This window comes from Taurulus bubalis (assembly GCF_910589615.1).
Source record: "Taurulus bubalis genome assembly, chromosome: 13".
NCBI classification, from domain to species: domain Eukaryota; kingdom Metazoa; phylum Chordata; class Actinopteri; order Perciformes; family Cottidae; genus Taurulus; species Taurulus bubalis.
Window position 1 is genome coordinate 14,370,818 of NC_136601.1, and position 16,304 is coordinate 14,387,121.

Below are 16,304 nucleotides of genomic sequence, written 5' to 3' on the forward strand. Positions count from 1 at the left end.
ATTTCCATGACCAACCCAGACAGCCGCTCTTTGTCGTCCGACCTCTCTTTGTAACAAAGCCCAGCGATGCATCGTCCTCTGAATCTGGGAGGAGCCCAAAGCCGCCAAAGACACCGCACAAATGTGCTGGTCTACAGTGTCTCCATGTGGACATTTACCATGACTGCATGCTTTATAAAAACATGACATTCGAAACAATTATACATTCAAATGTTCCTTTAACATGAAACAATTGCTGAAACCAAAGGGTCAAATCAGCACCGTGATTACTGAAATTCACAACAAAACGATGATACTATTTGGAATACAGCATCTTATAAAAATAACTGAAACCCTTTATACAAAAACGCTGACAAAACTGAAGCGCATTCTGACTGCAAAGATGAATTAAACATATCTTAAAGATACATTATGAAATAAGTGACTTAACGTTTAACTGTTGTAAAATGTATGTGTCTAAAACAATCGTCAACAACGTTTGGTTTTGCATCATGTCCTGGGAATGTTTCAACAGTTTAGTTCAGCACCACGGATAGCGATACACCCAGACAATCCGTGTAAATGCCATGATCGCTGCAGAGCACAAATCCTTTTTGAAGACAGTTAAATAAAATGTTACAATGTCGTAACGACACAGAACGTCGTAACACATAGATAAAGTACAGCGAGTGTTGATGCATTTTATTTCTTGCCATATGCTACACGTAATGTGCCTCTACGAACTCAATAACTTTGTTTACTTATATTTTTTATTACGTCATAGTATAATGGAGAGGACGCGTAAATGCCATGAGGGGTTTTTGACCGCTAGTCCAGTGCTCTTTATTTTAGGCCGACATAAAACTGCATTTTAGCGTAACGAATTATATTTCTGCCGATAGGAAATGTGCAACAAAGAGTCCTTAATATATTTTATATCTTACCTTGTCTTGGTTGGGTAAAGTCTGTGTTCTGGTATAAGTATCTCCTCCGTTAATACTGATCAGTTCACCATCCACAGGAGGAAACTGAGCGGGGAAAACCACTACGTCACTCTTCAGCGTGTCTGAGCTGAAACACACGTCATACTGCTGAGTAGACTTGGAGTAAGACCAGCTCCCGTCAGGGTGGGTGGTGATCATTGGGGCGCTGTACCTGCTGAAGCTGCCGTCTGTCCTGTGGCATTTGACAGCTATTAAACTGATGAGGCTCAGCAGAAAGATCACCGACACCGACACGATGGCGATCAGCAGATACAGGTTTAAGTCAGAGAAGCTGTCCTCCTTTGTGGGCACATGTCTGAACTGAGTCTGGATGTCAGCTGTGCTTTCAACCACCACCACGTCAATAGACACCGTAGCGGACAGGGAAGGTTCTCCGTTATCAGAAACCAGCACCACCAAGGGGTGAGCTTTCAGGTCATTGTCACTCATCCTCCTCTTAGTCCTTATCTCTCCGGTACTGGTTCCGATCCGGAAGAGGTTGTTTCCTTTGGGCTCAGAGAGGTGATAGGAAAGCAACGCATTGTATCCAGAGTCTGCGTCTACAGCCCTGATCTTTGCCACAAAGTATCCCGCTTCAGCAGAATAGGGGATGCTCTCACTGTTAACGGAGCCGTGCTCAGAATAGGGCGCGAGGATCGTGGGACTGTTGTCGTTCTCATCCAGGACTAAAACGTTCACAGTCACGTTGCTGCTGAGCGGAGGAACACCAGAGTCTGTGGCCTGAACTTTAAACTGAAAGCTTGTTAACTCCTCGTAGTTAAAAGACTGCAGACTGACTATGTCTCCTGTCTCTGAGTTGATATTCACCATTGTTGAGAGAGGCAACGAGTTTGTATTACTTTTTAAGAAAGAATAGGTCACCTGACCATTTTGACTGATATCGGCGTCAATTGCAGTCACTGTTTTAATAACTACACCTACTGGACTGTTCTCTTTAACATAGATATTAACCATTGACTCTGAGAAGCGAGGAGGGTTGTCATTGACATCAGAAACATGAACTGTCACGATGCTGGTGCTGGAGAGAGGTGGAGTCCCTTCATCATTTGCTACGATGACGACATTGTACTCGGCCATAGTTTCTCTGTCAAGCGGACCACCAACGACTAATGAATAATAATTTTTATAATTTATGTCCAATTTAAAGGGGCTCTCGTTTAGAATGACAGCTTTTACTGCTCCGTTTTGCCCTCCATCCCTGTCCAACACGGAGACAAGGGCTATAGCAGTGCCTACTTCTGCGTCCTCCTTAACTGCGTTTAGTAGTGACGTCACCGTGATCTCAGGAGCGTTGTCATTTAGGTCCACCACCTCTACCAGCACCTTACAGTGAGCAGACATGGGAGGTTGGCCTTTGTCACTGGCCTGTGCATGAATCTCAAACGCGGGGTGTTCCTCATAGTCGATCTTCCCTTTGATTAAAATTGCACCCGTTTTCGAGTCAATTTGAAATACATGTAAAATATGATCCTGTCCTTTGCTTCTGAATGAATATTCTATTTCTGCATTTAATCCCTCATCTGCGTCTGTTGCATTAAGAATAATCACAGTAGACCCTGGTGGCAAGTTCTCAAACATTTTAACTTTGTATAAAGATTTACTGAAAACAGGATGGTTGTCGTTATTATCCAAAACAGTGATGATGATTTGTGAGGTTCCCGATCGGCTTGGATTTCCTCCATCCAGCGCAGTTAGTGTGAGTTTTATTACCGAGCCGTGCTCTCGGTCTAAGGATTTCTTCAGTACTAACTCGGCAGACACGCCGTCTCCCCCTTTGTGAATTTCTAAAGAAAAATAATCATTACTACTAAGCTTGTATGTATTTACGCCGTTCTTTCCAACATCCAAGTCCGATGCCTCTATTAATCCAAATTTCACTCCAGGTAACGTATTCTCTGCTATGTTAATTGACTGCAATTGCTCAGAGAAAACGGGCGCATTGTCATTCGTATCAGTTATCGTTATTTCTAACCGGTAAAGCTTCAGTGGGTCATTGATCACGGCCTCGACATTGACTGTACATGTTGTCGCCTTCGCACAAAGCTCTTCTCGGTCTATTCTTTCATTGACATAAAGAACACCAGTTTTAACATTTACATCAAAATATTTTCTCTTTGAACCAACAACAATCTGGAACATGCGAGACTCTAAATCCTGCACGTTGAGATTTAGATCCTTAGCGATATTTCCAACAGAAGTCCCCGGGTTTACCTCCTCCGATACGGAATACGAGAGCTGTCCAGAAGCCGCTTCCCAGCAATAATTCAGCAGCACGACCACAAGAGATATCCGAAAACAGTTTGTTTTGCTTAAGCGATGCATAATTAAATCCAACCCGAAAAAGACAAAAATCCCAGGTTAAGCAATCCCGTCAAAAAATCATCATGAAAGTGAGGAACACATTCCAGTTTCTCGCTTTTTTTTACGAGGCAGCTGGGAAATGCTTTTCACCCTTTTCTCTCTCGCCCTGCGTCTCTTTGTAACAAAGCCCAGCGGAACGTCATCATCCTGTTTCTGGGAGGAGTCATAAGCCTCCTGAAATACCGTTCAGATGTCATGGTCTACAGTGGCCCTATGTGGTGATGTATAACAACTACATTCAACCTTTTTAGCAATGTAATGACTAACCAACTGTTTAAACGGAGCTATTTCGTCAAAGCAAATATAGTTGTAACTATGTCAAATTATATCAATTATACAGCTCGACAAAATATACTCTTATTTTCCTATTCTCACTTTCGGACTTTTTATCTGTTTATCCATATACATATAATTTGGAGCAAAGTATTACAACACACTGAAGATATAGACAACTGAAGATGTTGATTACAATTTAAAATTGCAGCATTTAGATAGTTTATAATAGGAACAAAAGGACAGGGAATTAAAGTGATGAAGTAAGCAATTGTAATATCTCCCCTGGATATTAGGAAACTTTTTTTTTACATCTGTAAAGAATAAATACGAATAATTTCGTAAAATCAAAATATATGTGGGAGGAAATGACACTTCTCTTTTTACATTAGATATACATTCCGCAATCCACTCTCCAGACCCCACTCTGCATCCCAGAGTGCTTATTTCAGAACCACGGACAGCAAAACGCACTTTCTGTATAATGTGAAAGGCGTATGCACTTAAAATATGGCCAGTACTGTAGCACGGAACATTACAACACGCATTGAAAGCTAATTATTATTTGTTAAATACATTGTAGGTATTTCTCACAAAGTAATTTCAGTTTATAATGAAGAAAAACAAAACACGGAGAGGGCATGCTTTCAGCCTCAGGAATACATTATTACAAATAGCCTTTTCATACTTGTCTTACCTTGTCTTGGTTGGGTAAAGTCTGTGTTCTGGTATAAGTATCTCCTCCATTAATACTGATCAGTTCACCATCTACAGGAGGAAACTGTGCGGGGAAAACCACTACGTCACTCTTCAGCGTGTCTGAGCTGAAACACACGTCATACTGCTGAGTAGACTTGGAGTAAGACCAGCTCCCGTCAGGGTGGGTGGTGATCATTGGGGCGCTGTACCTGCTGAAGCTGCCGTCTGTCCTGTGGCATTTGACAGCTATTAAACTGATGAGGCTCAGCAGAAAGATCACCGACACCGACACGATGGCGATCAGCAGATACAGGTTTAAGTCAGAGAAGCTGTCCTCCTTTGTGGGCACATGTCTGAACTGAGTCTGGATGTCAGCTGTGCTTTCAACCACCACCACGTCAATAGACACAGTAGCGGACAGGGAGGGTTCTCCGTTATCAGAAACCAGCACCACCAAGGGGTGAGCTTTCAGGTCATTGTCACTCATCCTCCTCTTAGTCCTGATCTCTCCGGTACTGGTTCCGATCCGGAAGAGGTTGTTTCCTTTGGGCTCAGAGAGGTGATAGGAAAGCAGCGCATTGTATCCAGAGTCTGCGTCTACAGCCCTGATCTTTGCCACAAAGTATCCCGCTTCAGCAGAATAGGGGATGCTCTCACTGTTAACGGAGCCGTGCTCAGAATAGGGCGCGAGGATCGAGGGACTGTTGTCGTTCTCATCCAGGACTAAAACGTTCACAGTCACGTTGCTGCTGAGCGGAGGAACACCAGAGTCTGTGGCCTGGACTTTAAACTGAAAGCTTGTTAACTCCTCGTAGTTAAAAGACTGCAGACTGACTACGTCTCCTGTCTCTGAGTTGATATTCACCATTGTTGAGAGAGGCAACGAGTTTGTATTACTTTTTAAGAAAGAATAGGTCACCTGACCATTTTGACTGATATCGGCGTCAATTGCAGTCACTGTTTTAATAACTGCACCTACTGGACTGTTCTCTTTAACATAGATATTAACCATTGACTCTGAGAAGCGAGGAGGGTTGTCATTGACATCAGAAACATGAACTGTCACGATGCTGGTGCTGGAGAGAGGTGGAGTCCCTTCATCATTTGCTACGATGACGACATTGTACTCGGCCATAGTTTCTCTGTCAAGCGGACCACCAACGACTAATGAATAATAATTTTTATAATTTGTGTCCAATTTAAAGGGGCTCTCGTTTAGAATGACAGCTTTTACTGCCCCGTTTTGCCCTCCATCCCTGTCCAACACGGAGACAAGGGCTATAGCAGTGCCTACTTCTGCGTCCTCCTTAACTGCGTTTAGTAGTGACGTCACCGTGATCTCAGGAGCGTTGTCATTTAGGTCCACCACCTCAACCAGCACCTTACAGTCGGAAGACATCGGAGGTTGGCCTTTGTCACTGGCCTGTGCATGAATCTCAAACGCGGGGTGTTCCTCATAGTCGATCTTCCCTTTGATTAAAATTGCACCCGTTTTCGAGTCAATTTGAAATACATGTAAAATATGATCTTGTCCTTTACTTCTAAATGAATATTCTATTTCTGCATTTAATCCCTCATCTGCGTCTGTTGCATTAAGAACGATTACAGTGTTGCCGACTGCTAAATTCTCCGGAATCCGTGCCTTGTATAACGAACTGCTGAAAACCGGAGTGTTGTCGTTAATGTCTAAAACATTTATAATGATAAGAGAGGTTGCTGATTTAGGTGGATTTCCACCGTCCACAGCAGTCACTGTTAATCTCACAGTACGCTCTTTTTCTCGGTCTAAAGCTTTCTGGAGCACAAGCTGCGCAGACACACTCTCTCCTCCTTTGTGAACGTCCAAAGAAAAATAATCATTTGGACTTAGTTTGTACGTATTAACTCTATTCTTGCCAACATCAAGGTCCGATGCCCCTATAAATCCAAATGTCCCCCCTGGCACGGTACTTTCAGCAATGTTAAGAGACTGCAACTTCTCAGGGAAATATGGCGCATTATCATTTATATCGACTATATTTACCTCTAAACGGTAAAGCTTCAGTGGATTGTTGATCACTGCCTCTACGTTCACCGAGCATTGTGTAGCTTTAGCACAAAGCTCCTCGCGGTCGATTCTTTCGTTGACATAAAGGACACCAGTTTTCAGATTTACATCGAAATATTTTCTTTTCGTTCCGCTCACAATCTGAAACATACGTGCCTCCAAGTCGTGGACATTCAGGTTTAGATCTTTAGCGAGATTCCCCACAGAAGTCCCCGGGTTTACCTCTTCTGATACAGAGTAAGAGAGCTGCCCAGACGCCGCTTCCCAGCAGCAATCCAAAAGAACAACGAGTATATAAATCCCAAAAGGGCTCCGTAACATCCGCGTCGACATATTATGATCCAACGTGAACGTGCATGTGTATTCCAATGTCCACAATCCCGTCTAATAGTTCAGGATGAAAGCTAGGATCCACAATCCAGTTTCCTCGCTGTTTGAGGGGCAGCCGACACAATGATGGCCACGCAGTCCATTCTTGCGCTGCGTCTCTTTGTAACAAAGCCCAGAGAAACGAAATCATCTGCTGAATCTGGGAGGAGCCTGAAGCAACACGAACATCTAAATCTGACGGTCTACAATGTCACCTTGTGGTCGTTTTATTAACTACATTCACTCATAAAGCAGATACAACACATGCCATTCTACTGAACGCTCAAGTCAATATACCGCTACAATAAGTACAACATAAAGTAAAATGACATGATGTACTCATTCACAGATTTGCAATGTACAAAAAGTTCTTCAGAGGGACAAATTATTAAAATATACTGAAATCTTCACATATTAATACATATCGATAGTTGTCAGGTACTGACACGTACCACCGTTTGTTTCTTGCAAGCAACAAGCTGTGGTCCCTATTTCAGCACCATGGACAACGAAAGACACATACTGCAGTGCTCTCGGAAGAATGAGAGGCTTACTGTATGTTGACTTCAATATTTCTTTAGGGTTAGCCAATGTATGAATACAATACACATAATAAAGCAAGTTTTCAAACACAATGTAGAAAGTTATCACAAAGTAATTTCCTAAGTATTAACACAAGGAACACGGGCATCCACCCAGCCGTAGCTCTGGGGAGAAAAGTAGCACATCCAAATAAAACATTGTCTTACCTTGTCTTTATTAGGTAACGTCTGTGTTCTGGTATAAGTGTCTCCTCCGTTAATACTGATCAGCTCACCATCTCCTGGAAACTGTGCGGGGAAAACCACTACGTCACTCTTCAGCGTGTCTGAGCTGAAACACACGTCATACTGCTGAGTAGATTTGGAGTAAGACCAGCTCCCGTCAGGGTGGGTGGTGATCATTGGAGCGCTGTACCTGCTGAAGCTGCCGTCTGTCCTGTGGCATTTGACAGCTATTAAACTGATGAGGCTCAGCAGAAAGATCACCGACACCGACACAATGGCGATCAGCAGATACAGGTTTAAGTCAGAGAAGCTGTCCTCCTTTGTGGGCACATGTCTGAACTGAGTCTGGATGTCAGCTGTGCTTTCAACCACCACCACGTCAATAGACACAGTAGCGGACAGGGAGGGTTCTCCGTTATCAGAAACCAGCACCACCAAGGGGTGAGCTTTCAGGTCATTGTCACTCATCCTCCTCTTAGTCCTGATCTCTCCGGTGCTGGTTCCGATCCGGAAGAGATTGTTTCCTTTGGGCTCAGAGAGGTGATAGGAAAGCAGCGCATTGTATCCAGAGTCTGCGTCTACAGCCCTGATCTTTGCCACAAAGTATCCCGCTTCAGCAGAATAGGGGATGCTCTCACTGTTAACGGAGCCGTGCTCAGAATAGGGCGCGAGGATCGAGGGACTGTTGTCGTTCTCATCCAGGACTAAAACGTTCACAGTCACGTTGCTGCTTTGCGGAGGAACACCAGAGTCTGTGGCCTGGACTTTAAACTGAAATGTGTTTAACTCCTCGTAGTTAAAAGACTGCAGGCTGACTATGTCTCCTGTCTCTGAGTTTATATTCACCATTGTAGGTGATGGGTCACTACTTTGTAAAAACGAATAACTCACCTGGCTGTTCCGGTCTACGTCAGCATCAGTGGCAGTTACTGTTTTAATAATTTCTCCCACTGGGCTGTTCTCCTTCAGATATACATTAATCAGGGATTCTGGGAACAGAGGTGGATTATCATTTACATCAGCAATGTGTATCGAAAGTACACTCGTGCTAGAGAGTGACGGGGTTCCTCTATCAGTGGCCACTATGGTGACGTTGTAGTTAGAGACACTCTCTCTGTCCAGTGGTCCGTCAACTAACAAAGAATAATAATTTTTGTAGTTTGTTTCGAGTTTGAGTGGAACCCCGTTTTTTATTTGAATGTTCACATCACCGTTCTTCCCACCATCCTTATCGACGACTGACACGAGCGCCACCACGGTGCCTGCATGAGCGTCCTCTTTCACTGTGGTTTGGAGTGACGTCACGGTGATCTCGGGAGCGTTGTCATTTACGTCCACCACTTCTACCAGCACTTTACAATGAGCAGACATCGGAGGCTGCCCTTTATCACTGGCCTCTACACGTATCTCAAAAGCCTTTTTGTCTTCAAAGTCTATGTTTCCTTTTACCTTGATGACTCCCGTTTGACTTTCAATTTCAAAGATATCAAGCACGTGATCTTGATCTTTGCTCCGCAGTGAATACACAATCTCACTGTTCAGGCCCTCGTCTGCATCGGTGGCGTTCACGGCGATTACTGTTGTGCCCAACGGCGTGTTCTCTGTGACTTTTGTTTTATACAACATTTCGCTGAATATTGGAATGTTATCGTTAATGTCTAAAACATTAATAATGAGCTGCGAGGTGCCTGATTTCGGAGGACTCCCTCCATCTAGAGCGATCAGTTTCATGGTGATCACAGGCTGCTTCTCTCGGTCTAAGGCTTTCTGCAACACTAACTCAGCAGACACACTGTCACCTGCTTTGTGCACAGCCAAAGAGAAATGTGCATTCTGGCTTAGTTTGTACGTACTGACTCCGTTTCTCCCCACGTCTACATCACTTGCTTCAGATAATGCAAATTTCACCCCTGGTAACGTACTCTCTGCGATGTACAGATTTTGCAATTTGGTCGTAAACAATGGGGCATTGTCATTTACGTCTAAAACGTCTACGTCAATACGGTAAAGCTTTAAAGGGTTATTTATGACGGCTTCCACACTTACTGAGCATTTAATTTCCTCTGCGCAAAGCTCCTCTCTGTCTATTCTCTCACTGACGTATAAAACACCCGTCTTTAGATTTACCTCGAAGAATGTTCTCTTTGATCCGGTAACAATTTGAAACATACGTGATTCCAAGTCCTGTGAATTTAAGTTTAGGTCCTTTGCGATGTTTCCAATAGGAGTCCCCGGGTTTACCTCCTCTGAGACGGAATAGGAGAGCTGCCCAGACACCGTTTCCCAGTGCAATTCCAGTAGAAAGAGCCCGAGATATATCCCCAAATATCTCCATGTACGTGGCAAAGACATATTTCCGTCCAATATAGCATGAGTAAGACTTCAAGTCAGGATAGTGCAGCCAGGATGGAAGATATCAACCGAGGTGAGCTTTGAATTTGATTGGGAAATTCTGTGTTTGTTCCACCGTCCTCCCTCTATAACAAAGACTGAAGAAATGGCCCAATCGCCTGGAAACGGGAGTGGCCTACTTCTTTCAGAGAGTAGCGCTGTCTCGGATGGATCAACAGCGGCGCCACGTGGTGAAATAGACAACATGCAGAGATCAGTGACGATGAAGGCCCAATGTTGCAGCCATTTATGCAGCCAATACGTCACAACATACCATATCGATATCATTGTAAGAGCTGCTAAATACCCCATCTCAAATAAGAGCGATCGAAATTACATTTCAGCACCATGGACAACACATCAGATAATGTAGTACATAAAGCATGCTCTGCCTGTCTTATATTAAAACATGGTCTAGCATCCCAAAAGAGAGAAAGAGAGAGAGAGACACACACACACACACACACACACACACACACACACACACACACACACACACACACACACACACACACACACACACACACTGCAGCTTGTTCTACCTCCTTCCACTTCTCTCCCCAAATCCTGTTCCCATTTATTTAATTAGTCATTTGCATTATTGCATATTATTATTTGGGCATCCTGCTCTGTTGGCAATTTCTGAATAGCACAATGATTATTTACAACACATATTTGGTCAGTCAGCCTTCTCTGTTCGAGGAGCAGAGCAATGGAACTGTCTCCCAACAGAACTGAAAGTACAACGCACTTTTAAGGTTTTTAATAAAGGTCTTAAATTATGGTTAAGAGAAAAACAACATTGTTCGCACACTTAACACCCCTGTAACAAGTACTTTTACTTTGTGTATGTATGTATCTGTGGATGTATTCTCTTTTTTTATTTTATTTCATCACATTTTATTATATATATAAAAAAAGCCTCCTGTGGACAGGTGTTGGAAATTAGCATTTCACTACACTCAACGCAGTGCATCTGCTTTTTTTGTCCATAGATGTATGTCATGAATTATAATGTCGCTGTGATGTCCACATCAAATAAATAAAGTCATAAGTCATAATTGCAATCACACCCATAACAAATAGTGCATTTGCAAAACTGCAATAGAAGGCTGAACAGTTGCCAAAATTAATAGTAGAGATAAGCATGACATCGCCTTACTACTTACATCACTCCCTTCTCATTTTGTAATTTTATTTGTTTTGTTCGCCTTGAGGGTATATTGCATGAAGTTAATTGGATCATTTTGTTTTGCTGCATGCAGATCCGTGCCGTGGTGCATTTTGGTGTATTTTAGTGTTTCTTCACATTTCCACAGAGACGGTATGAGTTTATGAACGTTCCCTCGTTTGTAATCCCAGGATTAAGCCCTGGGTTCAGAAACTCCTGTCCTATTTCCATTCTGTAGGAAACATGATTTGATTTGAAAATATTAATAACCAGCACGCACTGAGCCGCAGTCATCCGTTAACCCAAAAAGGCAATAATCATAATAGCTCACAAAAGATGACCTGTTTACTCAATTTGACTAATGCAACGGAAAATAGTATGTTCTGATACGCGGACTCCGAATGATGTTGCACATTCAGTTTATTTACAAACACTCAAGTGAACACACAAAGGCCGCCTGGCCCATCGGACCCAGACAGATCATGATGAAATTCAATGATTCATAGTTTATTTGTAGGTCACTGTCTATACAGTGCCAGCCTTACAGGCCTTCAGTCTGGATTATTTTACTCATAAACTCACCATGACACACACGGACCACTGATGCGACAGTTTACTCAGCACTCTAAAGATAATCTGTCTATATTTTTCCAGGGATTCGGCTTCGAGGCCTGCTGAGTCTGCTGTGAACTTGTTTTCTAGGTTAAACGTGAACAGGCCATGTAAATGTGCATTCAACCACTTGTGTCTGCATTATCTCTTGGAAGAGTGTGACTGGAAGGAGAACAAGAGTGTCTATATACAATCCCCAAGTAAACCTAGTACTGTTCGGCATTGTCCACACACAGAATGAATGGTAGGGTAGAATGAAGGGTCGTGGAGGCCTGCATGCGCACTACGCCATGTGGAGGAAACACAGATTGTAAATTAAGTTAATAAAAGATGATGAGAACACATCAGCTCTTCTTCCAATGCCAGATACAGCTCCTCTGGGAAGCATCTGCAGAAGGGTCAATGCATTCATTAATTGGTCCGTATGCACTAAAACAGAAACTATTAATCATAATGTTCAAACACAAAGAGACATGTTGTTTGAAATGATTACATATTAGTTGATTTAAAACAACCAAGTGCTCATGGTACAGTATTTAAGTTTTTCTTTATGAACTATTTTTATCCTTTGATGCAAGTCACATTTCCTGAGGATATATGTTCATTGAATTTTCTGAATAATTTAAAGTGAACAAACAGTAGTTAAGAAAATACACAGTATTTAGTCCCTTAACACAGGGAGCTGCATAATGTGTTTAGATACATGTGTGCCTGTTAAACTGCGTCTCTGTCTGTCTGGTTTACTGACCACGTGATGAATTTAATAGGAGAAACAGAGGGCGGCATCAAGAGCAGTGTGATCAAAGGGGCAAAGGGAGCAGTATAGAGGAGGGGAGGGGCGGCTTGGGCAGGAGCAGTGAACAGCCCTGTTTTAGGCGTGTTCAATGCATTATTAAAGGCAAACCACCACATATAGTCGCCAAATTAGCTAATGTATCTCCTCCATACTAATAATGTAATGATATCCTCTACATAGCCATCAACTGTGTGTGTGTGTGTGTGTGTGTGTGTGTGTGTGTGTGTGTGTGTGTGTGTGTGTGTGTGTGTGTGTGTGTGCTTGTGTGCTTGTGAGTAAGTGTGCGTTAGAAGGGCGTGTACTGTGCTGTTCATCTGTGTGTGAGTAGATGGGGGAAGGGTGCTATCTGAACATGCTCCAAGGCGAGTCCGCCCCCCCGCCTTTCCTCCTCTCTCCTTCTGCACAGCTCTCTTGTCTCCATAGCAACTCCATCTCAGGCACAGACATGATGCATGTGTGCACAAACGCACACACACACCCTCACTATGCGCATATGGGTTTATTTTTCAAAAGGCATGGGATAGTATAAAGTATTACGCCGCTGAATTTCCTACCCACCTCTAGATTTGTATCTCCAAACTGTTCACTTTCACATAGTCCTTTTATCTCACTAAAAAAATCATATCAGATTGTGACAGAAGCGCACACACACACACACAGACACAGACACACACACACACACACACACACACTCAAACCACGCTCGTATGCAGACCACACCAGGCCGTCCACAGTTGCTGTTGGGCTGCTCATGCATTGATAATGTAGCACTGCGGCAGCATATTCACGATGGCAGATTCACTTTTTCAGCAGTGCTTGCTTCTCTTTCCACCCCCACAGCCCCACAGCAAGCCTGACCTTTGCATTCAGCCATGCCCAACCCACCGTCTCAGGGCTCTGGGGACCACCCCCCCCCCCCCCCCCCCCCCCCCCCGCTCTTTCAGTCCACACGCTACATCCTGCTTCATGTGACGAGATACTGATGTCATAGTGCTGTTTTTGTGTGGAGTCGAGCTCATCACGGCACAAGGGGGCAACCTACTCCTTTTGCATGTCTCCTTCTTAACTCAGTACCAATCCTCCAGCACTATATCATGTGGTTTTTCTTCACATTTTTTCTTTTTGTGTTGAATTGCTGAACCTAATTTATAGTTTCAATTTATCTGGCGATTCTCTGATAAACAGCTGTTATATGATTCCTGTAGCAGTTGCTTTTTAGTAACAGTGTGACTAGAACCACACCCAACTGCAGCAGTATACTGATGGCTAAGATGTTCTGATAAAGCATAGGGGATGAATGGAGATAAAGAGTTAACCAGACTGGCATATTGTCATAGGGTCATAGGAAGTCTAAAAATAGATTTGGGCGTACTTGCTTTTCCATGGAACGTACCATATGACATTGGTATTTTAAACATGTTTTTGTAAAATGTTTCTATTTGCAGGATTGCGCTCCCCAGCTGTGCAGAAGTAGCACTGTGTAGAATACATTTACTAGAATACTAGACTCACACTTGTATGCACACAAACAGCTACACAACCATATCATCCATAACTACATCTATGATAGATGGATAGAAAGAGAGAGAGAGAGAGAGAGAGAGAGAGAGAGAGAGAGGTTTCGGCAAGATGAATCACTTCTAATATTTAATCCAACAACCACTCAATCATTTATTTCTGAAGCTGCGCTCGCTTCCACTGGTTTCTGGAGTAAGTAGGACAGGGGCGGGTCCAGGGTAACACGAGCCGGAACAAGATGAAAACCAGGACACAGCAATATGGAGCATGCCCAAACACACACATGCACATACCCTTGAGATAAAACTAGAGGCACACCAACACTGTGTTCACTCATATGGGAAGTAATGGCACAATGCCCAAATCTCACATAATTAGTTACTCGAGTGTAAAACAACAGGCCGAAGAAGCGGCATGCTGCTGCGGCCAGATTGTTCTATTTGATGTTGCCATGAGCTCCTATTGCCCAAATGGGGAGCTGGGACAGTGCGTTTAGATTTTAACTCGGTCCATATGCCTTATCCTCATAACATTTCAGTCCAGCACTTTGTTTCTTTACAATTTTGCAGACACTTTATTTTAGGTTTTAGCCTCTCTATCAACGCACCAACATAGCCATTGTTTTCATTTATAACGACATTCATGAATGGCCAGTTTACAGGTAATCCTTATTGTCAAAGGCCCTTAGTTCGTAAAACCCCAAATATCCTTAAACATAATGGAACTTTGCATTTACAATTTCAGTCATTGAGCCTTTTAACAGTGAATGTACGGTTCAGCAATACCTCTCTACTGCATGAATCACAGTGTGTCTGTGTGGAGTTTAACAGCAGGAGGGAATCATTAGGGTTTGTACGATTTCCATGTGTAAGTGAGATGTGTTGGCGAGTAATATAACTGGTGAGAGAGAGAAGGACAAAAGAGAAACGTGTGTGTGCATGAATTCCATTCATATCGCTGCTCAGTGAGAATGTCGGTTATTCTAATCCAGCAAACACCTTATGAAAGCAGAACCACACTCAACAGACCATTAATCAAATGTGTCAATAAAACAGGATGTACAACAAGTTTTCTAACTGCAAAGGTAGCATGGAAATCTGATTCCTCAACTGGAATCACTTGACTGTAATGGACACTCTGATTGGCTCAACAGGGCCTGGAGACAAAGGCAGTGTCTGATAGATCGCTGCTCTCACAGGGTGCACCCATAATAGATTCACTGGTTCCCCTCTTGTATCCATGATTGACGCAGATGTAGCCCCCATCAGTGCCCCCCCCCCCATACACCCTCCTCCACCGCACCCCTCTTTATGAACACTCTGTACTTACGGCAAGGACAACGCATTTATTAAAAAAAACAAATCACCACCAGACAAAAATGCCGGTTATATTCAACGAAAATACATGCATACATGCATTCACCCATTTTATGTAATATGGCCGAGGACACAAGCTCCCTGTACACACACTCTCTCTCTCTCTCTCTCTCTCACTCTCTCTCTCTCTCTCTCTTTCTCTCTCTCTCTCTCTCCTATTATCTTTCTCTGTTTCCCACTCACACAGAGAAACTGACTGACCCAAACAGTTTTTGTTGGATTAAGAATAAATCTATCTTCATAGACTGGCATGGATAACCTAGATTTGTCAATCAAACAGTTCACTGGGGAAGAGGGCAGAGACTGCATCCGGCTTTAATCAGAATGTAAACTGGCACAGGACTCGCTCCATGGATCAATACTGACACAGAAACTCAATAACAATACCAGTCAATACACTGCCACATACAGAGTGGCAACAAGCTAAATAATTGAATGTATTGACGCACAGACACAACAGAAGTGTCATGTCCTTTCCATATTTTGCCACCAGGGGGAGCTTTTTTACCATTGTCTTTGTTCTCTAGCAGTTTCCACAGGCACAGTCAGACACACTGATGTCAGAGACAGGATGCTTTAAAGCCTCATATTAGATTAGCACGCTCACCCTCCAAAAAATGGTATCAGTGGTACAGATACAGTAGCAGCCTTGGTGTCTGTCACACAGCTCCTCTGCCTGCGGAAATTAAAATGTCACGTCTCCCAGATGAGGAAGGAGATGTGGATGTATCTAATAATACCTACACATTCACATCCAGCTTGATACATATCAAAACAAAGAGGGAAAGAAAATAGAGAGAATTCCATCAGCTACAAATGAAGATGATGCAGAATATGCAATGTCCCTTATAGAGCACACAATAATAGTTTACATCATTCACATTCCAAGGGCAACTGTAAAGCACTTCATCCACACGTTGGAGTCTCATTTATATTTTCCT

At 43.1% G+C, this 16,304-nt stretch overlaps 2 protein-coding genes across 2 annotated transcripts in view; both read right to left on the reverse strand.

The window, feature by feature from the left end:
• The window catches only part of LOC306745575 (protocadherin alpha-C2-like), a gene marked incomplete at its 5' end in the record, with an annotated part of 179,663 nt that overhangs the window by 82,123 nt on the left and 81,236 nt on the right, over window positions 1-16,304 (reverse strand). The gene's annotated exons all lie outside the window — the stretch shown is intronic.
• LOC306745675 (uncharacterized protein) lies at window positions 903-9,851 on the reverse strand (the record flags this gene model as incomplete). The annotated part of the gene is made up of 4 exons (XM_079228508.1): window positions 903-3,291; window positions 4,400-5,163; window positions 5,650-5,786; window positions 7,472-9,851. 4 exons carry the CDS (start codon window positions 9,849-9,851, stop codon window positions 903-905), a joined length of 5,670 nt encoding a protein of 1,889 aa, XP_079084634.1.